Source organism: Erithacus rubecula (assembly GCF_903797595.1).
Source record: "Erithacus rubecula genome assembly, chromosome: 12".
NCBI lineage: Eukaryota > Metazoa > Chordata > Aves > Passeriformes > Muscicapidae > Erithacus > Erithacus rubecula.
The window spans coordinates 4,619,612-4,643,381 of NC_136664.1; the positions used below are offsets into that span (position 1 = coordinate 4,619,612).

General features: G+C 36.4%; 2 protein-coding genes across 5 annotated transcripts; one reads left to right on the forward strand and one right to left on the reverse strand.

Moving 5' to 3' along the window:
* Positions 1-988: 988 nt before the first annotated feature.
* CENPN (centromere protein N) lies at positions 989-9,695 on the reverse strand. Of its 2 annotated transcripts, none has more exons than XM_079316505.1 (11): positions 9,374-9,695; positions 8,620-8,809; positions 7,441-7,486; positions 6,828-6,884; positions 6,338-6,414; positions 5,121-5,297; positions 4,316-4,417; positions 3,688-3,745; positions 3,179-3,291; positions 2,467-2,590; positions 989-2,139 (listed from the first exon to the last, which is right to left on the reverse strand). In XM_079316505.1, the coding sequence occupies exons 1-11, from the start codon at positions 9,592-9,594 to the stop codon at positions 2,036-2,038; spliced, it is 1,269 nt and encodes a 422-aa protein (XP_079172631.1). In that variant the 5' UTR covers positions 9,595-9,695; the 3' UTR covers positions 989-2,035. The 2 variants fall into 2 exon arrangements, with proteins under 2 accessions (XP_079172631.1, XP_079172632.1); XM_079316506.1 differs by lacking the exon at positions 9,374-9,695 and adding an exon at positions 8,980-9,099.
* CMC2 (C-X9-C motif containing 2) lies at positions 9,628-22,362 on the forward strand. Of its 3 annotated transcripts, none has more exons than XM_079316507.1 (4): positions 9,628-9,717; positions 15,868-16,004; positions 20,067-20,138; positions 22,068-22,362. In XM_079316507.1, exons 2-4 carry the CDS (start codon positions 15,924-15,926, stop codon positions 22,140-22,142), a joined length of 228 nt encoding a protein of 75 aa, XP_079172633.1. In that variant the 5' UTR covers positions 9,628-9,717; positions 15,868-15,923; the 3' UTR covers positions 22,143-22,362. The 3 variants fall into 3 exon arrangements, with proteins under 3 accessions (XP_079172633.1, XP_079172635.1, XP_079172634.1); XM_079316509.1 differs by having other exon boundaries at positions 9,660-9,966; XM_079316508.1 differs by lacking the exon at positions 9,628-9,717 and adding an exon at positions 13,399-13,470.
* The last annotated feature ends 1,408 nt before the right edge of the window (positions 22,363-23,770 follow it).

The following is a 23,770-nucleotide window of genomic DNA, read 5'->3' on the forward strand; positions in this document are numbered from 1 at the left end:
CCTAGTCACAGGTTGGGATTTAAATAATGGGTCCCTTTCCAATTCGGAATATTCTATGATTTCCTGATATTGGAATCACCAACACAATACACATATTTTCCCCCTATAGCTGGTCAAGCTTAGGGAAGAGATGAACACCATTTATTGGTAAGAGTTATGCCATAGGTGTAGCCCCAGGATGTGTGTTCCTGCTGCAGCCCTCAGCTGCAGGTGTTCTCTGGGTTAGCACAGAATAGTTTGGGCTGAAAGGGACCTTTAAACATCATCTAGTCCAACCCCAAACTTCCAACTTGCTGAAGAGACCAACTGGAATGGGGAAGAGAAGTTGGTCTGCACATTTCTCCTTTACCTTACCTTCTCCTCACCTCCTTGATGGGGAGACCTGCTCAGCAAGAAGGAATCCCAGAGTTGTAGATGTTTCCTGACAAGATAATAAATACATACCTCCTTGCCTGGAAATGCTGCACTTTTCCTGGAATATTTCCTGGAATATCCCTGCTTTAGAAAGTCAGAGATAAAACATCTCTGAAAATCAGAGATATCAACCAGGGGATGTTAAAAGGGGGATGGAAACTGCCTTTCCCAGAAACAAGAGGCAGTAGGCCAGGCACTCACAGTGTTCTAGAGCACTTGGGAACTTTATGGTAAATCACTGCCATCTCAGGCATTTAGCTTATTTGGGAAAGCACATTATGAAGAATAAGTTGCACAGAGTGAAAGGCATGCTGGAATCTTAATGGATCTGAATCCTGGAAGTATGGTGACATGTTAAGAGCCAGCTCTTAATGTCTATCACACCAAATCTGGAATTGTTCCAGAATCCTAACATTATGTTAAGTATTTTGTCAAATCAACATTTAGATCACACAGGTGGAATTCCTAAAATCCATACAACTAGCAGATAGTCCCAAATCTCTTTTCATGTATGAGTTATAGAGGTGCTGAAAACCAAACCAAAAATCAATATATGATAAGTAACATTTTTAAGTCAGGCCAAACAAACTTTTATAAAGAAGACTTAGTTTACAGTCTAAAGAACATGCCCATACAACCTCTGGAAATACAGCTGCTTCTGCACACTGAGATATTGAAAGTATATTGGAATTCTACATACATCAAGTACACACAAAACAATCCAGATAACAGAATTACAAATAAAAACTTGTACATCATAAATGAATCTTCAGTTCAATTTCAAAAAACAAAGTGGGAAATATATATATAATTACCAATGTTTACCAACTGTAAAGAACTCCAATGCAAAGCATTAGTGACTGTTGCCATGTTGATTTAATCTTTGTCCCCAAGCAAAAAAAAACAGTGGCAATGGGCAAGGATTTCAGAAGGATCAAATATTGATATATTCTAAAATATGTACCTTTCTCAAAAGAAAATACTGCTTCTTTCAATTTGTTCTTCCAACATAAAATTTCATAAGGCATTAATAGCAACAGGCAGATTTTCAAGTATTTGTTACTGGCTGCTGCCCTTGGTGAGAAAGACTTTGGAAGCTGAATTAACCCCTCCTAAAGATGGATGGAAGGTTTTTATTGACATCTATACCCCAAAAGTCCCTTCTCCCCCATGCCCTGAAATAGTCTTAGAATACAATTTATCTACTTAGGTAAAAACATGCCTGAGCTGCAGCCATGTGAATGGGACTGTTCTCCCTGTTCCAAACAGGGCAGGTGTTCTGTCTAAAATATGAAAGGCCACCTAGAGTATTGTAGCCACCTACAGCTATTATTGTGTCTTTATTAACTTCACAAATACTATTAAAAGCACAGTTAAAAGCAGTCACATTTAAATTCAAAATAACCACAATCTCTGTTAAAACTTGCAACTACCTTTTTTTATTAGTTAAGTCTAACTTCTGTTAAAGATAACTGTGGAATAATAATTAATGAGCCATCACTTGAAAAAAAAACAACTTTAAGGTATTAACAAAGAATAAGCTATTTTTGAAAGTTTATGATGATTTAGATTAATACCAATAATAAATAAGTTGCATATTTCTCTATGAATCAGTTTTAAATTAAGGGCTTACAAAGCTTTTTTTTTTCTCTCTAATTTTAAAATAATTCCTAGCTTTATGTGGTATGCATGTAAGGAGTGGTGAAAGTGGTGCATCAGCCATACCTGGGGGGAGAGAGAGAGAGAGATAATTGCAGCTGGACTCAACTGTTATTTACCTTTCATAACTGTTAGTAAAACTGAAACACAAAACTAAAACACTAAAACAAAACACAGCTTGAATATCCATGTACAAATCAGCAATTCTAAGAATAAATTGTCAGATATTTAGACATAAGTTGTTAAAGTGGTAACATTTTTATTCTACTATGTTTCTTTTTCTAATGAAACCATAAAGTTGTTTCCTTATGCAAGATACAAGCAAAATATAAGATGACAAAAGTATGTAAAACTATGGAATTTCCCTCCATTTTACAGAGTTGGAACACTTACCTGCTGGTGCCAAGGATTTCAGTGATTCCAAAAGATGTGGACTAGAAAACTTGACCAAACATCTGAATGGTTCTTTTTTATCCAAAACATCCATTTTAGGACCACTTTTAAACATTGTCTCAAGCTGTTAACACAAAATTTAACCAGTGAGTATAAGCAATGAATATATTTCATTTATATGTTATTACATATTACATTTAAATGTTTTAATAGGACTGTTTCCAATTTGTAATCATAACATGATTCCAGCTGGAAGAATGTTGTAGTAAAATCTGAGGGTGCCACCGTGTGGCAGAGTTTTCTGCTGAAAGCAAGAGGCAGCTTGTTCAGTAATACTGTAAAACATCAAGTATTTCTTAGAATTTTCAACTTATCTGTTCATGCAATAAAATCTCTGCATCATCAAGAAGTAGGTTATGGTATCATACACAGCATAAGATTTATTTGTACTTAAAATAATCCTAATTTCTCATGCTCCAATGCACTTTATTACAAAAACAGGTTGAAATGCTGAAGGGCTGAAAGATTGAAACACAATCTAAAATTCTCACCAAATTTCAATCTATTTATTTCAGAGACCTTAAAGTCACTTATTTTAAAATGTCTTTCCTAAAGTTCAAAAAGCCCTATAATATTTCTTAAATTTGAAATTTAATCTAACTATCACTACATTAAAATTATAATCTCAAATCAAATTGGTTGCTTTTCCTACCTTGTATTGTGCAAATTCAAGTTGTGGTTGGGGACCACTACCAAAAGCTTCCTGGTTCAGTCTGTGGATTCTTTCTTTCTCTCTTCCATTTTCATGAATTATTCTTATATCTGCTGCAGCAGAAAAGGGAACAAAGACAAAGTTGTCAGCTTCTGTAATACTGGTTTTCTGATCAGATGATTCCAATGAAAATTTGTACATAATAGTTTTAATGAATTCACTGCAGTCTTTTTTGGATAAGGTAGTTGTCTCTACCATTTATATTTTCAGCTCTTACCAAGAGAAAAACACAAGCTAATGTGAGATGCTGGGCCTTGAGTGGGTTTGGTGTCCATGTCCAGTGCCACTCATGGGAAATACTGACCTCTCCCAGTGACAACCAGTATTAAGGCACCAGGGATGGATAACATAATGGGAATGGAGCATATGTACATTTCCTTTTATCAATCTCTTTTCACAAGCCAGTGGGAATGATGTTTAAACTAGCTTTATATTTCAAATATACATACCATTTTCTGGTTCTACATTCCCTCCTTGCAGAGGTTTTGGAGTGTAAGTTTCGAAGTTCTAAATGGAGAGAGAGAGAGAGAGAGAGGAAAAAAATATTTTAGTTCAGCTCTACTTTTAGAACGCCTAGCTGAAAAATACTTCAATATATTTCCTTTTATTTCTCATTCTGGAAGACTGATTTTCCAAATTTTTACCCTTATTAGAAGTCTGGAAGCCAATCTTATTTTGAAAATATTGTCTGTCTTAGAGTATTTGTGAAGATTTCCCTATTTACAAATTTTACATGGATGAGCAGACTAAGCATCCATTCCAACAGCCTTCAACTGATGGATCTAGGAAGCCTAATGAAAGGAACCTAAAAAGGGTTAGGACTGAATTGTTCATGTAATTTTTAGTCTGAGTTTAGCCATCAAGAATTACAATAATAAAGAGTCCATGGGATACCAAATAATTACATCCTCACTGAAATATTACCTTCATGAAAGGTTGTCAACCTCAGTAGTTCAATATTATTTTAACTTGATGATCTCTTGGAAAAGATGAATTTTCCCCCTTGCTAGGGTGTGAGAACTAGGCTTGAAACAAAAAGCAAGACTTATCTTAAAATTTACTTGTGAATTGGCTCACCTGGCTATATCTTTTAAACACAATATCTTTAAGGGAGTTTAAAGAATGACTTCGAAGCTCCATTTCACGGATGTCATGGTAATTGGAGGCAACAATCAGGGCCTTTAAATAAAAATGGAAATTGTTTTAACATCAGTCTTAATCATCACTGTTTGCAATATATAAGAAACATAGCATCTCTAGACATTGTGGTGTTTTTGTTTCAAGGTAAGCAATAACTGCCCTTTAACTAGGATTTTCATTCTGAAAAAATGTTGCAGAGATTGTTATACAGCTATATTTAATTAATTCTATTTAATTAAAATTAATATTTAAAAGTATTCACAGTATTAACAAGCTAAGTCCCATAGTCTTATTAGCTGAAAAATAGACAAACAGAATCATAAAATACTACCAAAGCTGATCACCATAAATTAACAAAAATGAACAGCATTCCCTCATGAGCTCATATGCTTTGTTCTTGAAGTTAACTGTGTTAATCTAATATTCTTCAACTTCTTGAAGAGACAATTTAATGGAATACTGCCCAAGACTTGGCTACGAAATTAAATTTAGGAGCAGTAAACTGAATAAACTGTATTTATTCACAATGCACCAATCCAAAGATTTGGAGTTTGCCCCATTTTTATCACGGGCTAAGGAGAAAAAAAAATATGCAATTTGGCAAATTATAATAAGTGAGGTGTCTTTACCAATCCTCTTAAAAGCTAACCCAATTATATATTATATAATTATATATATACAATATAATTATGTTATATTATAACTGTGGGGAAGTCAGAGTCTGAGCAGTTTTATTCTGTACCTGACACAGCAGAGGCAAGTTGCTCTTCAGCATCGAGGCAGAAATGAAGATATAGGGAGTCTGTGAATGGTACACAACATAGCTGGGTTTGTACTGGTTTGGTTTTTTATATGGTGTTCCCCAGGCAACTCTAATCCAGATTGCATTATCCTCATATTCCTTAAAGGTGATGGTGACCTGATAGAAAAAGAAAAGTTTTGATTTACCAACACATTTAGGTATCCATAAAGATTTTCTTATCTCTTAACATCTCTGTTTACAAGACCAAACATAATTTAGTACCACTGCTTGAATAAGAAAAAAACCACCAAGCGTCGTAAAGATTGTATTTAAATAAAATTTCCACACAAAAACAATAACCACACAAACTGGGATAAAAAGAAGAATCACTTTTCAAACTCTAATATTGCTTTTCGTCCTGTCCATATACATTTTTTCTGAAGGTTGAAAATAGAAAATAGCTTATTACAAAAGCACTGATTTCTCTTTTGGGAAAACAAAAAAAGATGTCTGTTTAGAAGGAGGGCTAGTGGCAATAATTCCAATATGTCAATTTTTTGGAGAAACTAAACTTTTGATACACTTGTGATTTTTATACCTGAATATTTATTACTGCTCAAGAATACACAATCAAAACTCTGAACATCCCTTTTCTATTCTTGTTGATTTGGTCCTTGTTTACTTCTTTTTACCTTAACTCAGGTAGGTAGGCTTAAAAAAACACAACAACAAAAACCCCAAAATATTGCAAAACTCTTTTTTAATAAAGTGATGTGAACTGCATTTGATTGGTTGTGAGTGATTTAGATTTGTTCCCCTCCTGCTGTGAGTGGGAATCCACTGGGTGTCATGGAGTGACACAGGTGATCAGCCAGAGGCATTTAATATTACCTTGTTCAAATGAAGTTGGTGAGCTAAAGCAACTACAGATTCCTGCAAACTGGGCAAAGATTTGATAAAAAACCACCAACATGCTGCCTTTCTTGAAGTCAGTCACATTTTAAAACAAACTTACATTTTATTTCCTTCCAGCATAATTGTGAAGTTGCTAAAACAGATATGCAATACATTTTTCCTGTTTCACATGCAGTTCCTATCCTATCATGCCTAAATGAATAATTCCATTCAATTCTTGACTCAGTCTGTAAGGAACAGTTATGAAAACAACATATTGACACCAGAGCCATGAAACAAATTTAGAATGGATTTATTCTTACATTTTTCAAAGCTGACCGAATTCTTCTTTTAAACTTTTTTTTGAAATCTGCTATGTCAAAATATTCATCTTCTTCTCCTGTTACATAAGACAAAAAAACCCAACCAGAAATAAGATTTGTGGATACAAATGATGTTGAGAGATGTTTTTAGTTTTGCTGAAACAAAATTAAGCAGAAAAAAACAGAAGTTGCATAACCTTATATTAAAAGGTGTATTTTAATTCTGACACATATTATTACTATACAAAGATTAATATTTAATTAGTAGTTACTGATGTGTAATAATTACTTGAGAAGTTCATGGACAGTATACTAAAAACATTAAAGATAATCTTCATTGAAAAATCCATACTAGGCTGCAGGAAAATGTTAAACTCTCCACAGAAAAAATCCAGATGAGATTACATTTATGGCTAAAATGTAGGATATGAGGCAGTACAGCACTTAGTTGCTGAGAACTGTGAAATTATAGCAACAAAATATATTTTACCTGATTTTTTCATCTGGTAAACACTCCACATTCTTTTGTTTTGGTAGATGTGATTGTCTAGGAATAAATGGGAATTGCTCAATAACAATGTATTATCAAACAGAAATAAGGAACAAAGAATTTCACAATACTTTTATAGACAGGTTGCTTTAAAAAGTATTACTTCTGATAATGCAATATAATGTATTAACATTCTTAAACTACCACTCACAGCAATCATAAAAGCAAAATAGATTTTTTTTTTAATTGAAAGAGATGTAAAGTTATTTTGTAATTTGGTGAGTAGCTAATAAAGGGCATCCCTGGGGTTAAATGTTTAAGGAAGGGTTTTACCTACACTGCCCAATGTAAGACATGTAGACTGTTAGAAAAAACCTTGAGATTTAAACTATTGTCTAATCAAGTTGTGAATTGATATTGGAGTTAGGAGTTAAATACTTTAGTTAATCTTGAGCTTTTTGTAAAAGAGGTCACATCCAATAAGATCCATCTAAAATGTGATGTGCTTACCTCAAATGCATCTGCACCCCACGAGGGTCATCATTATGTAATTAGAGGCATTATGAACTTACTTAGGAAAAAAAAAAGTAATTTTAATTCACTTTTTACTTACAAATTATGTCTAGAGCTGCTGCTTGCTTTATGTCTGCAGAATTTTCCTAGAAAGAACAAGAGTGCATGGTGAACTACAGGTCCAGAATGCTGGATTCTCACTGTTTATCAAGTGAAAAATAATCTCATTATTGGTAGTTTAAAGGACATGGCATTGAAATCCACAACATGTACACTCTCTTCAAAGGCATTACAGCCAGTCCCAGGTTTTGAGAAATCAATCATTAAACTGCTTCAGCAAGGTTTACATGTTCCTCTGCAGAGGCAGCAAGAGGAATATAATCCTTACAGTGTGATGTACAAAAAATTAAAAAGAAAGTTAATGAGTATTTGTGACAATGCAACAATATTTCACTGTTCACTGTTTCAACTAGTATTTCACTGTCAGGAATCTTAATATACTGGTTAATTCTTATTTATGCTCCGCTGTATGAGAAGAGTTTTAAAAAAGTGCATGACACAATTTGTTACAGATACAAGTATTTCAGAAAAAATGCTATTTTAAAATATGGTATTGACTATCTTATGAGAATAACTTAAGCATTTCTTTCCTGTAGTTTGATCTACACTCCAGGTAAGCAATTTTTGGGTATGAAATTCAAAGGGAATCATACCAAAAGCTACAGAATTCAAGATTTATCAGTACTAACTGCATCTGTCTAGGTTATGATATTAAAGCCCTCTGGTACACTAAAATCAGAGTTAGCTCATACAATTGTTTTGCTTACGGCATTCTGAATGGGAGGAATTCTGGCCAAGGAAATTGAAAAAAAAAGACCAACAACATTAAACATCTAAAAGATATAAACAAGTGCTATCATTTATCCATACTAAATAGCTTTAAATCAAGACTTTGTAATGAGTGGGTATCTCCATCAATGCCTTTATTTTACAATTTAGAAACACACATTTTTAAAAGGTTTAACATGCTGAGCTTTTATCTACCATATGTAACTTAGAACTCCAACCATATATTTGCATACTTAGTATAGGTCTGTTCTACACAGATCCTACAGATCAGACAAAATCGATGGTGTTACCCACTCAGCTTTACATTTTCCAGACTGCTAAGTGCCATTTGAGGCTGTGTTGTACCCAAAGGTTACTGTTTCAGTTTTTTTTCATGATACTTCTCTTGCATCCTATATGTCACTGACATTTTTTGAAGGAGAGGATTTACCTCACAGAGTTGAACAACTTCGTGAGAAATGTTGTCCTTGATCTGGTGGAAATTTAGAGTCTGCAGCTGTGCCTCCGAGAGAAAGCCCCATTTCTGCAGCATCATTTTGATTTCATCCTTTGGCATTTTTAGCACAGTTCTTCGGATGTACTCAGCCACAGTTGCATCCATGATGGAACCACCCGGAAAGCTGAAAGGTTAAAGAAAGTAAGACCAAGCCGCAGGTAGGTTCAGGGCACTTGCTGCCTTCCAAGGTGTACAGAGCTGCACCTCGGCACTGCCTGACATGGATTTCAGTCCTAAGAGCGCCACTACTACAGATTTACACAGTGGCAAGTTAAAATACATACAATAACTTACATAGAAACTGAATCATAGAGCATCCTGAGTTGGAAAGGATCCACAAGATCAGAATCCAACTGCCTGTGCGGGACACCCCAAGGATTCCACCATGCACCCGAGTGTGTCTTCCAAACACTTTCTGAGCTCTGTCAGGCTTGGTGCTGTGACCGCTGCCCTGGGGAGTTGCACCAGTGCACAACCCCTCATTGGATGAAAAACCTTTTCCTGATATCCAGTCTAAACTCCCCCTGACACAGCTTCATGCCATTCCCTGGAATCCTGTCACTGGTCATCAGAGATCACTGCCTGCCCCTCCACTTCCCCTCACTGCGCTGAGTTCCCCCCTCAGTCTCCTGTTCTTCAAGCTAAACAAACAACTCACGTCACGCCCTTAGAAGTCTCCCGGCCTTACCGAGGCCTGGTGCGAGCAGAGGGATGGGGCGCTGGCTGCCGCCCAGGGCTATTGCTGTGTGTCCGCTCCGATGAGTGTTCGGAACCCTCGGACAGCGGGCACCGGTGCGCAGAATCCCGTGACCGACGGACCCGGCGCGGCCCGGCCGCCTCACTCGCACCCGTCGATCCCGCGCCCGCCTTTCGAACTGACCAATCAGAGCCCGCGCCGTGCCTCATCATCCAATCACAGCGCTCCCCGCCTGCAGCCCCGCCCCGCCCCGGCGACGGCGCCGTGCGCGCTCTTCGCTCTGAGGCGACTTCCGGCTGGGGCCGGCCGGGTCACTGCGCCCGCCCCGCAGCGGGGTGAGTGAGGGGAGGCCTCGGGCAGAGTCAGTGGGAAAGGGAAAAATTCAGGGAAAAGAGGGTGTATAGGGAAACTCTCCCCTCCTTCTGCTGCCTTTCCTTCTAGCCGCCTGGCTTTGGGGGGGGGCCGTGGCGAGCCGAGCTCGGGTCCACCTCTGGGACTCTCTGCGCGACATCCTCCGGAGCTCCCGGGGGGCCTTTGGAAGGGCAGGACAGAGTGGGATCACGGGTCTCTCCGTTGTGCCTGCCGTAAGCTGCTTTTCCTGTCTGTGTGTGTCCCGTCGCTTCTTTAAGGCCTCCCGGGAGCAGTGAGGAGCTGCGGACGGCGCGGGCTGGTTCCGTGGGACGCCCCTGCCTTAACCTTGTAACAGCAGCTGCCCCAGCCCCTCGCACCCCACGGCGAGACCGTGTTACTAAACAATGTTTTCTTTCCGCCGAGTGCTGCCTGCCTTTCGGCACGGGATCGGGCTGCTAGAGAGGTCAGAGGCTGTCTTCCAACAAGGAATGCATCCTCTTGCTCCCTTTCTCTCTGGAGGGGAAGAGCTTGCGAACCTATCGCAAGAAGATTCTGATAGGTTCGTAGAGTTCTTTGGGAAATTAATGAAACGGAGATGAGATGGAATGAAGCCTGGTCTGGTGGATGCAGCTGAAGCTCAAGAGCAGCTGGCAAAGCAGGAATTTGGTGACAGCACCTTGTCCTTAGTAATTGTAGAGTGAGTTAGGTTGGAACGGACCTCAAAGATCCTCTTGTTCCAACCCCCTGCCATAAGCATGGACACTTTCCACTAGGCAGCGCTTTAGTTTTATGGTGTCTGGATCTCGTCATTCTTAATTGTATATTTTGAAAAGGTATAACAGGAATAGGAAGAGACAGCTTTAGTAATCTGTTACACAGTGTTGTCCTGTGCAGTGGTGCTGGTTGTATGTTATAATAAAAATATCCCACTAATCGTGCCAAAACTCTACTGATGTTACTTGTATGAATACAACCTTAAATAATTCAGGGAGTAAAAATAGTGCTTTACGCACTCCCCTATTTTAACCTTAAATAAAAATTGTAGAAATTAGTATTTAAGTTGGTGTTCCACCTGCTCTATTCCTTAGGATTAACACCTTCTTAATTTGTTTTGCTAAGTCTGAAATCAGGTATGATGTAGTTTCATCAGGTACTAAAAGCAGGTGAGCTCATTCTGCTGCAGTGAGGGAGGCTGAATTGTTGGCAGAAAGTGGTCACGTGAAAAGAATATTAATAATAATCTTATTTATCAGCATTAAAGAAATATTATTCTTTAGGTTCAAAGTAAGTGCATTCTACATAATTAAAAAGATCTCAAAATAGACGTAATGGACCATTTTTCTATTTCCCTTCTAGTTTTCATAGATATATTTCTAAATTATTTTCCCCCATTCTAATAAGTAATGTTGAAAATCCAGTGCATAGTTTTAGAGACTGAAGTTCAAGAGTAAATTTTGTATGGTTTAGCTAAGCTTGGTTTATTAAAGTGGATTTTTAAATTTCTTGGAGTTGCTGGAAATTTTGGGGTCAATCTCAATGTATCTAATCATACCCTTATAGCCACAGCAGCATAGAGTGACCCTTCAATATCCTGGTCTGGAAGATGTTAATGGTATTACTGAAAGGTAGAAACAAAGTCCTGAGTTTTGAGTTCCCTTGGGTTTTGAAATGGTGTGCATCAACTGTGATTTCTCATTTCACTGATCACTGAGTATTCAAAGTTATTATCAAAATTCTTTGTGTAGTAAAGAACACTAGGAATGCAGGAGTTGTGCTAAAGTGGCCCAAATGATACCTTGAGGCAAACACCATCCTGTTAGATGTGGAGATGAGTATTTTATGCTAAAATTTTGTACAATCTTAGAGAAAACAGGATTTGAGTAAACAAAAAGTTAAGATTGTAAATATTTTTTTTTCCAAACACCAAGCAGAACAATACCACCTAACTGAGAATGTGAAACTCCACATGTTTTGTATTACTCCAGTTACACAGTGCCATTAGCTGCAAAAAGAAATGTGAAACGTGGAGAGCAGAGAGGCTTCAGAGGAATGGTGGGTTTGTTCCTGTCCCTGCTGTGAATCCCTGCTGTGCTTTGCACGGTCCTGCTGCCTCCTTGTGGGCATCATTTGAGTGTTGGCAGCACATGTTTGTGTTTTTGGGGTTGTGCAAAGCACAGGTCTGTGTTCCTCATTAGCAATGGACGTGCTCAGGTGTAATTTTTCATTAACAAGGATTTGCGTTTTGCTTTAAGAAGTCATTTTTCTGAACAGTGTGAGAATTCATGTGATTTGGGTGTTTCTTTACCATTGACCTTACAAAGTTGAAAAAATAGGATTGTGTTCTTTTCAAATGGAAAAATAGTAAAACTCGGTTTAAAAAGTAGTTTTCTAGCATGTTTCAATTAAATATGGAAAAAACATCTTATGGAAACAATTACCTAGATCTAAACCTTCCCTTCATTGTTGTCCTTCAAGAGTGGAAAAATTAAACATTGGGCTAATCAGCAAAACTAAAGGAACCTAATTCAGTTTTCCTTCTGCATCAGGGTACTGGTTAGTTCATATTTATGGGAGATTCTGAAAAAGAAAGAAATTTCCCTGGACTCCTGACATGCTGACCTCATAGCTGATTTTGGGAAGAAGTTAAATTGCACTGAAGCCTTTGTTTCTCCACACAGGAAGTGTGAGGAAATCAGAAGGAAAAATTGGCACACGAACAAAAATGAGCATTTTATCCTGAATTTTGGTGTCAAGCATTAAATGCTCACAGTTTTATTTGAATTCTGTACTACATGTAGGTTCCTTTTCCAGTTAATATGAAATATTTAATGCGTTGAACACAGGTATAGGTCAATTTTCTGATTAGGAATGAGTATCACATCTTGATAATTTGTATGTTGATTGCTGTTAGAAAGTTTGAGATGCTTAGTGTCCCAAGAAATGCTTATACAAGGAATTACCTCATTATTTTTCTAAGCAGAAGTATTAGTATTGGAAGTTCAGTATCATTATCAGAAAATTTCCAGCCTTAGGTTTTTGATTTTTTTGAAGAAATCTGGTTTATGTTGGAAACCATACAGCAAGAAAATCCTATATTTCCCTATTTAAGGAGAAACCAGACATGATATGATACTGGAATGAGACAATTCATAATTTTTTTTCCAGAAGAATAGCATAGATCTAGAAACTGGTTTAGGAAGTTAAAAGATTAATTATCTTTATCCATGTCTTCTATGTTCAGAGACTATTAGTTTATAGAAATTTATATTTTAACCAAATCATTGAGATACCTATGTAATGTAATTTTTATCAAGAAAGAAAAAACTGTGCTGAGTCTCATATCAAACACATTAAAGGGCAGAACATTTCTGTGCAAACCAGTGAAATATGTCAGTGCCATTATGTAAAGAGATAATTTCTTTACTTCTTTCCAAATACTCACTTCAGATATTAACATTTGCTTAGCATTTTCCAGTTCTAAAGCAATCTCTGTATTTTCTAAATATTGTTCTTTTACTTCACTTCCAGTATTTCTTGTACAGAAATTGTGTATTTACCTTGGCTTTCTTTACCCCACATTTTTACTAGTAGTTTCCTCGGACCAATTTATGTTGCTTATTCACAATTTTTTCCTGTGATTTTTTTGTTTTGTTTTGTTTTCCCAGTATTCTTTTATATATCAATTCCCTATGAGCTACCACCTATACAAATTTCTGTCCATTTGGACTTAGATTCTGGTAAGATGGCAACTTGCAGTTCTTATTTTTTTATTAGAATGTTATTTAAAATAAACTAATGAAACCAATGTCCTTTCTTCACACTCATTGTTGTTTCTGTTGAAACTTTTTTGTTTGTCAGAGTCATTCCCCTCCAGCAAAAAGATTTCAGCCTTCCCTGCTTATTTATAGATCACTGTATGATCTGATATTTCTAAACATCAGTTTAATATTGAGCACTGGAAACTGCTCTGTCCTTACTTCAGAAGTGCTTAAAGCCTCCAGGGAAGCACAGAAAGATGTTTTGTTACTTTAGTCCATCACATCCTACAGGAACTGAGCGCTAGAACTTGAAACACTGTAATATTGAATGTTACATGAAAATTTCAGGAGTAACTGGTGTGACAGTTAAGAACTTTCATTTGTAGCATCTATTCTAAAGAGGTGCCATTGGAAAATCCCTTGGAGTTGTTAGAAAACTTTTAACTGATGGGGTGCAACTATCAACTCTGTTTGTGCCACTGGTGGCTTTCATCCACTGTCTGAGAATTCTTTTGTAAACAATGGCAGTGATTACTATTCTTATTTTAGAAATAACAAATATTTCCTTGAAATGCTCCCTATTACATCCTGCCAGTGCTGATGTGCATTCCCTGTTTCATTAGGACACTGCTCTTTCTCCTGAGACTGCCAGCTCAGATGACAGTTTTAGCAAGTGCAGGCAGAGGCTGAATGATGAAGAGCTTTAATAATCATCTGGGTTCACACATGTTAAAGTAACACACAGCCATTGAGCAGGTCACCCTCTCAGGAGAATACTAACTCCAGAGCTATCAAAAAAGCTCTACTGATAAATTTAAAACATATTGACTTTGTGTGGCATGCAATCAAAAGCTGGTGGCAATAACACAGCAGGGTTCTTAATCACTTTGCTGTTACAGTTGTGCTCCTGCTGTCATATTTCTAAAGGTTCATTTGTTAATTTGTTGAAAAGAATGCTTAAGCAACTTGTACAGCTTCCAACAACTTCTGTGCTAAGAGTAAGTGTAGTGTAATATTAGACTTCCAGATAGTATGGGGAAAGGTTTTTGGAAGAAATCACTACAACACTACGTAGAACATATTCTCATGGTTCTCAAGTGACTGTTAAATGTTTGGATTTTTAAAATTAAGTTTGCTTGTGGGAATCTAACTCTTGTTAAGCTGAACACATGGTGAGAAGTACTGGATATGTGAGTGTATGTGGCTCTTTATGCTGAATATATTCCTTGAGCATTCTAGGAATAGCAGTGTAACTGCTATAACTGCAGCTGAATTTTGGGATTTTACAATTGTACAATCTGACCATTGGCTTCTTGTATTTGTCCAGTCTGTCTAGTAGGAATGTTAAGACAGTGATGGCTACTTAGTACAAGTTGTAGTGATGTTTGCCTGATGTATTGCAACTGGAAAGGTGATCTGTTTGGGAGAAGGGGAAATGACAAAATACTAAGTAAACAAACAAATAGACATCTCTAATTCAGTGGCAATATGGGCTATAAAAGTAAAATTTTACCAGGATGAGTCCATTTGTTCTGGTGTGAGCTGGACTTTTCTCCTCCCCTTCCTGGTGATCTTCCTGAGCAAAGATGTCATCTTCTTTCAGCCACTGTCATATGATGCTTTCATAAAGTCCATTTCAGCTAAAGAACTCACTCCCTCCCCACAGAATCCTGCAGGAAAGGATTCCCCTTTAGTTTACCAGAGAGAAAACATGAGGGAATCCTAAATGCCTCATTCCATTATCTGATGGAGTGGGGGATTCATGTAGAAGACCAATCCTGTTGCTTCTCAAAGGAACACAGTGAGGCAAGAGGCAACAACATGGAGTTTCAAGAAGGGACATTTCAATTCTTAGTGATTTAAAAAATATGAAGTGATTAAGTACCAGTTTTTAAAGCATCACCAATGTCTGGTTTAGGATATTTTTAAAAGTGTGTAGATAGCTAAAAAAGATGCCAGTTCTCAGAGTGCTGGAATGGAATAGCATTGTGCTTCCTGTTGTAATCTTTGTAAAAGGTAGAAAGAAAATCACATACACTTAACTTTTTGAAGTAAGGAAGCAGAAAATTGAGGTAGGAAGCTGAAAAGATAATGTGGACTTCAAGAAAGATTAATGTTGCTAGAGAGTCTCTGAAAATTAAAATCTCAGCTGCATGCTTATGCCTGTGATAGCCAAAATCATAAACTCCTAGTTGACTGGTAACATTTGGGTTGTGTAGAAGATCAGGCATGTGCTGGGTTTAATGACTGTAACTGTATAATAAAAATTATACACATTAAACTGCATTTTGATCTTCAGTATTGTTAAAATAACACTGTGATAATCTCCTAAATGTTAAATCAGACTTGCTAGTGACACTATTTTAATGTTGGCAGGTGGAAATTTTCTCAGATTCTTGTCCTTGTGCTACTAGAATCATCCCTAACTAAAGATGCATCCAGACCTGTCTCCTCATCTGCACACTGAAGAGTGTAACCTAATTATCAGTCTGCTCAAGCAGTGTCACAAGGAGGTAAGAAGTGTTGAGCAGAGAAAGGAGTGGGTGGGTTGGGAAAATGAGTGTCAGATAAATTAGTGATGATGTTATATGATCCTGGAGGGAAAACCATCCTCTAGGCAGAACAGCCATGAAATACAGCTGGTGTGTTTTCACTGAAAAGCTATCTGGTGACTGTAAAATCACCCCAGTGATTTATTTAGGAAATTCAACATACCTTAAAATTTTCTGTCCTACAACTTAACATTTAAGGACCTATTTTAAGGACCAAAATAACTTCTGCACCTCTTAGTGTACTGTGTACCCCTCAAAAAACAATAATAAAACCAGCTTCAAATGCCCTCTTTTTGTATGCTCATGGCATTTTCATATTCCAGCTGACTCTGGGGCAGATGCTTCAGTGTGGTTATAAGCAGATGTGCTGATGGGCATCCCAGCAGCCACATGCCTGATGTTCAGTGCTTGGAGAGCTAGTTGAGAATTACTGCTTGACTTCCATCTTCTCAATAGGCACCTACTCAAGGATGGAAATGCTAAATTGTCTTCAGGCTTCCCCAGGCTCTTCCTTGCTTCAAGATTATTAAATCATCATTTCACTTGTTGTTTTTTAAAAATTTGCTTTGTCTACATCTTCTGCATCTCTATATGTAGAAGATTTGGCCCCTGCATTGAAATCTTTCTGGAATGTTGTTAATTATTTTCCCAGTATATTCTAAATACATGTTTTGCAGAGATAATCTTGCTGTATTACTGCATAAAAAGTTAAATTTTATAGTTTATACTGATATAAAAATATATTTAAATATTCACTATGAATGTGAAAACTCTCATTTGCACCACTACATGCAATCTACAATATTTTCACCTCCGTGGTCAGTTGTGATGTTGATTCTTTTTTCTAATATAGTTAGATTCTAAGACAATACAAATGTTATTGTTTTGAACAGAATTGTAAATTTTTTGTTTTAAAAGCTGTTACAGGATGAGGAACAAGGCTGATAATTCCCAAAATGTGAGAGAAGACATTTTATCTGAAAGAGGAGTAACAACATTTTTGCAAGATTTTTCTTTTTTAGCTAAAGTAACATATTAAAAAACATTTTCTGCATCACACTTTATGATTTCTAAATTACAGCAATGAAGGGAGCAGAGTTCTAATATTCAAATTTATTTGCAGGGAGTATATTATACTGGTTTTCTTCAGCAACATGCAGTTTGTTTTTGTTGGCACTTGGAGTGCAGTATCTTGAAACATAAACACACTGCAGCCTGTTGATGCCATCTCATGGTGGTACATCCCATTCCACTGCTCCTGTACAGAGCATCTCCAAGCTTTAAAACTAAAAGCTGAATTAATGTAGGAGTTGTACTTTTCTTCCAAGGTCAGAAATTTTAATTTGCCTAAAAATGCTTTAGGTAGTTTGAGTGATGGAACAAAATTTCTTCCTTTCATTTTTTAGTTGATTTTTTAACAACAACTTTAATGTTGTAATGTAGGTAGATATTCAGTAGCTAGAGTTAAGTGAGAAGACTACATGTACATTAACTGCTGTAGTATCAAAAGGATTGCCAAAGGACCATCAGTTAGAATAGGCAACATGTAAGCAATATAAAGTGAAAGTGCTGTAATTATTTTTTCATAATTGTGAAAACAAATCCAATCAGGAAAGAAAATGCATTCAGATTTGTCCTGCATACATAGGAGGGTTTCTGTGCTTTAAGTAGGAATGCAGTAGTATTGATTTATTAATTGCAAGTAATGGTTGACTGGCTTTTTGTTTGTGTTTTGATTTTTTTTGGTTTTTTGTTTTAAATGAATGTCAAGATAGGAGTATGATCGACTTGTGTGAATTAGACTGCCTTGAGAACTGGAACTAAAAGGTGAATTTGAACTCCTTGGCAGCAAGTGATTCAAAGGAATCTTTTGTCAATCTGACTTATGAAGTGACTGGGAGCAGCAATAATAGTCATGCACAGAATTATGTTCTCTTGGTTTTATTTGAAGTTGATCTCTACATGAAGAGGAATTACTTTTGTCAGTCTTATGCTCAGCTGGGAGAGGATGCTTGTGTTGGCAGTCTCAGAACAGAGAGGATGAGGATGACTTTTTCACACTCAGTTGAAAGGAAGCAATACTTTTTCATTTGAAATTCAAGGGGAATGTACTGAAATATTCTTTTTAAATTTAACTCACTGAAATCTGAAGTCAGTGATCTTAATGAGTTATTGGTGACTACTTGCTGTTTTCTTATAATGCCTAAGAAACCTCATCTACAGTTCTAAGAACTTTCATCTACAATTTAAATCACCATTTCTGAGGAATCAAAAGCATTATATTTTAATTGTGTGTCTGTTTTCACAACGGTCAATTTGATTTACTTTATCACTAATTTAGAACCTGCTCTGTATATCAAGTTTTGTATCTAGTGAGGACAGGTTAATAAGATTCCTATTTGATGTCACTTTTTTTTGTTTGGTAACTCCACTCTGGTGCCAAGTATGTCCTATGAATAGACACATTTTTATAGGTAGCAGCTCAAAGAAAAGTGTACTGTCTCACAGTTGTATCACTGTAATAGGTGTGGTAGCTTTTTTTGAGAAACTGATTCTTTGTTTCTATTATAATCTCAGCCAAGATGTTGACATTTCAGGAATCTGGCAAAATAAACATAGATTAAACCCATTGTATGCACTACTCAGAGTGGAGTTAGCTTGAGCACTCACCTTGAAATTTAACATGCAGGTATGCAAGTAGAATATAAAACCAAATCTGTATCACCTGGAATGAAAATGTTGTAAAAGCATGATCAACGTGCAGTAAAGTGACCACTTACTCTGTGCAACTGCTTCAGAGTCATCTGATGCCCTTTATAAATCACAGAGCTATAAACAAGCTAATTATAGCACTGCTATAGTGAAGTGTTTGTCATAAACTTTATTAACCCACTCCTACTTCAGTTGTGTTCTCTTGGCTAAGATCTTGTTCATTTGAATCCTTAATAGTGTTCATGTATTACTTGTATGAACCCACCCAGCTGCTGGTCAACTGTGGAAATGCACCAAGGTTTCCCTCTGAAATATGCAATAGACTTTATTTGCATCTGTTTTGTTCTTCTTGGTGTTTTTTATTTCAATTCATTAGCTGTCTGCAAGATAAGGCTGAGTTGTCTCCATTCACTGTATAGCTGCAAATATCTGCTAAAAGCCCCCTCCATCAGATCTTCTAAACCACTTAGATGCTCTGCTGCCAGGTTCTGCCATTAGATTCTGTGGCATGGCACAAGCATCCCCCTGAAAAAGCAGTCCTTCTACAACCATGCATTCTGAGAGTGGTTTAATGCCCAGTATTATGGAATTGCTTTAAGAAATCCTGGCTAAGAGGACAGATTTTTATGGTGAATATCATCAGGTTAGCTATGGAGAGCCCTCATGAGGACAAGGCCTGCAGTTTTTAGAAACTATGGGGCACTTAAATGTAAGTCCCACGATTGAGGTGTGCCTTAAGATGCATCTTATTTATTAACCTTAAGATCCAGAGATATTTTTTATGCTGGCTCTAATGTTCCAGTCAATTAAGCCTAGTGCCTGCATCTTCTGGAGCAACACCACATTCTTCATGTAGCTGGGATAATGGAGCAGTGAATCCTTTGCCTCTCTAGGTCACAAAGAGAAAATTAAAACTAATTGCCTCTGTATCACAAGCTGGAGTTCAGAATATTTCATTTTTGTACGTTATTTAACCTACTGTGAGTGAGAGTTGTGAGGCTAACTTCTAGATCAATAAAAGGTATGTTCTGCATTTAAACATAGCTTCAGCTTAGGTGTCCTCCTTTAGTCTGGTTATACATGGTGAGTACCTTCAGCTTTCAGCAAGGCAGGGGTGGCTCAAGTGAGCTTCAGGAGCAGCTCAAACCTCTGCCTGCTTGGGGAAAAGAGTTACCAAACACCACTTTTCACAAGAAAGGGAAAGGAAAAGACCAGGATATGTTGAGAAATGCAAATGAATTTAAATAAATTTAAACCTTCAGAGGAAGAAACCTTTGAATTGTCATTTTTTTTTTCTCCTTAACTCATCAGCATAATGTTTTGAAGTTTTTTGGCCATTGCAATGATATTGACCGTGAGATGAGGAAGTGCTTAAAAAAAGAGGTAAGCAATAAATTATAAATACTGTGAGTTAAAAGCTTAATAGGAAATGGGAGAGAACTAGAGTTGCTTTTTACTAAGTAGTATGAATCAATAAATGTAAGCACATTCTGCTGTGGGCACTTGATAGCAAATCTAAGCTTTTAAAAATAAATTTGTCAAGTAAAATCTGGCATTAACAAATGGTGTGGTGTATTTTTTTGTATATACAAAAATAGGCAAACACATTTTAATGAAACAAATATTGCAGATAGGAACTGACACTTCACAGATTGCTTCTGACTTTTTTCTTAATTTTTTTTAGTAGTGGTATTTGCACAGAATTTAATATAATGCAGTAATGGTCATGTCTACATAAGTAACACTTAAAGCTGAAGTCAGTTGCACTGACTGAATCTACTTAATGAGTTGCTGAGTTAGGCCCTAAATGAAAATATCTGCAGGTTTGAAGGAATGAAGACTACTGTTTAAGTGGATTAACTGTTTAACAGGCACATTTTCATAGGGGTGTTCTTTATATTTATGGTGGTTGTGCCTACATGGCACAATGTATATATGAACATTTCACATACCTTTTAACTTGAAGCTATAGTTTCTAATTTTTACATAAATTTTACCATACTAAAATGTTTCTTTCCACATAATCCCATTATTCTTATTTTGCCTTCCACTGAAGCCTTTACATTAAAGGAGTTCTTGATGATTGTATTTGTCTGCCTTCTTAAAATGTGCTTATATTGATATGCCATTACTAGGAAGCCCCTGAAAGGTTGTCCACAAATATTGAATAGGTACAGATGTAGCTTTTAAAGATCCATTGTTCTCATTCTACATAAAAACATAAATGGGTTATTGAAAAATTAAATATTGGCAAGGGAAAAAGTTAAGCATACTGTAAATGTTAAGTAATGTTTTGGGTCATTATTTCAGTTATAGACCAATCAGTATAATGGATGAAAAACTGCAAATCCTTTTCAAAATCAATTTATTTAGTAGTTTATTACATTATATGGAGAATTGAATATTTTTGGCTTACTTGGGTTTTATTCTTCATACCAATTATTAAAATATTGAACAAATATATGCTGTAAACTAAGGACAAGAATTATTTTCTTCTCATGAAATACATATCAAATGATGCATTGATTTTTAATTTTTCATTTATTTGAGCCATGAAAATGTTTCCTTTTTGTTTGCAATGAAAGAAAGGCTCTTCATTCTTCTGCTAGTGCAGGGGCATACTTGAAAGCATGGTGACTTTATACATGTATCTTAACTCTGAAGGCTTTCTTGATTCCATTTTACACTGGAGTCCTGCCTCTGTTGTGGTTCTTGTTTAAACCATTAAAAATCCCCACATGCCTTACCCTCATTCAATCCAAATTTGCCTTTGTTCCTTTCATCTTGGTATCCTGCTTTATTTATGTGTGTAGTTAATGACCAGGATCAAAAATAGATCAAGCCTGTGATGACAAATTCATGTTTCAGAAGGCAGATGCACATTAATCAGTATCTTGTAAAAGGAGAAGGGCCTGACCTGTGCTCTAGAATAGCACCAGTGCAACTTTTTTTTCCTAGTTCATGTGTGAAGTGTATCTGTCTTATGTTACTGTATGATCACTGTATAATTAATGTCCTCCTTAAGATTAACTGAATATTCTTTATTAAAATGTTCTAATACTCCTTAGCTTGATAAGCTAAAGAAAAACTTAGAAACCTTATATTAATGGAATAAATATTAATTTCAAAGTAAAAGTGTTAATTTCAAAATAAAAATGAACCTATATCTAGATATTAACAAGAGCTGCATTTCTAATGCATCAGTCAAATATAGTTTCTATTCCTGGTAAAAAATGCTCACTACAGTTTTAAATTTGACATATCAGTTGAATGATAACAGCTGATCTATTGATTTCCTTATCTGTCCTCCAGTATGAAGAAAACAGGCGCAGAAACCGGGAGAAGAGGCAGAGGATAATAAATGCTCACAAAGCCTCAGAGAACTGAGCTGTGCTGAGGCTGGACAGCTGCAGCTCCACAGGGACATTCACTTGGCAGTTGACAGAATACTTGTGTTTCATCACCACTGTCCAGCCTGTGGTTTGTGAAATGGTGACAGAACAAATGCATTGAATATATATTCATTCCCAACAAGGCAAACAATGTGCAACAATAAATACAATACATCGCTCACAACCTAACTTAAATTTTGACCTCTAAAAGGAAACTACCATGGCAAGTCTTTGTTCTGGCAGTTTTATGATTAAACAATGAGGAATTGTGTTCAGGGCAGCTGTGTTCCCCACTTTTTACTGAGTTGCATTTACTTCCTCATGTTTAGCAGTTTCACTTCCATAGCTTGGGTTTTTTAGTTTTTTTTTTTTTGTTTTGTTTTGTTTTGTTTTTGTTTTTCATTGCAAAACACTAAATTATTTTTTCCATCACTCTTTGTAGTGTTGTGATAACACTTCTTAAATGGATTAGTGAAAAGAAATTTTAAACAGATGTGGCTTGAAGTTGGAAATTGCCTATCAAGGAATAATTGGAGTTCTAGTATTTTTATTGGAGCTAAAAGGATGAAGCTACTGTCTTCAGCTGAGAAGATTACAAATCCTCCCTGCCAACCATTTGTACAGTGTAGACTGTTGTAAGACAATTTGTTCATCATATCCAAAGCAAGTGGCTTTAGAAATTCAGAATGGAACATTTCCAGGGATTTACAAAGCTTCTCCTTGATTTTTGTTGAGTACAATCGATGTGTGCTGAGTGATTTTTGAAGAGGAGTGCTGCCAAAAATGCAAGCTAAAGTTCTTCTATTTTCTCAGTTACAAAGGTAAAGCAAAGTTACTGCTGTTGAGGTTGAAGCAAAGCTGGCACTGAAGTGGAAGGAAAGTGTAACTTTCTCAGGCAAGTTAATGTGTATTGTATTACTAAGTTGCCTTGTTTGCCTATAAAAAGTGTTTATTTGCCATCAAACTGCTGAAAGCCCAGAACAAGCCTCAGAATTCATAAGATTTGATATCAAAACATACACTGATTTGTCCAGTGATGGAGCTGCTTCTCTGCATGTCTGCTGGATTCACCTTACTTTTAAATAATGCCTCTGTTGTGCCTAGCAGCAAAAGACTTTTTAAAAAAATAAATTTTATTGAGCCAAATATAAAAAATATCAAGAAACCTTTTGGGAAAAAGGTGCCTATTCTACAATGAATTACATGGTTTGTTGTAAGAACCATTGTTGATACTCAATCTTGAAATTGATACATACCCCTGTGTTTAGAAGAAAATGGTATTTTGTGAGTTGTTTTGAAGGGTGAATTAGATCAAATAATTTCAGTTATTTTTCAATACCTGGATGGACCCAATTAGATTGGTAAAATTAAACCATAGGTGTTTTCAGGGAAAGCTCCAAGCAAAGCTGAAGCAATTGTTTTTGCATATTGATACTGTTTGTTTCTTAGAACAAGTAAATTTTGGAAGAGTACTTTGTAGTGAACTTCCCTATCTGGGAATTCTGCATCCATGATATCTCTTCCACTTGAGATGACACAACTTACTTCAGGCAAGCTCTTAAATAGGATTTGTAGTCTTTAAGTAAATAAATAAATTGAGAATTGTTCCAGAGATTAGGTTGA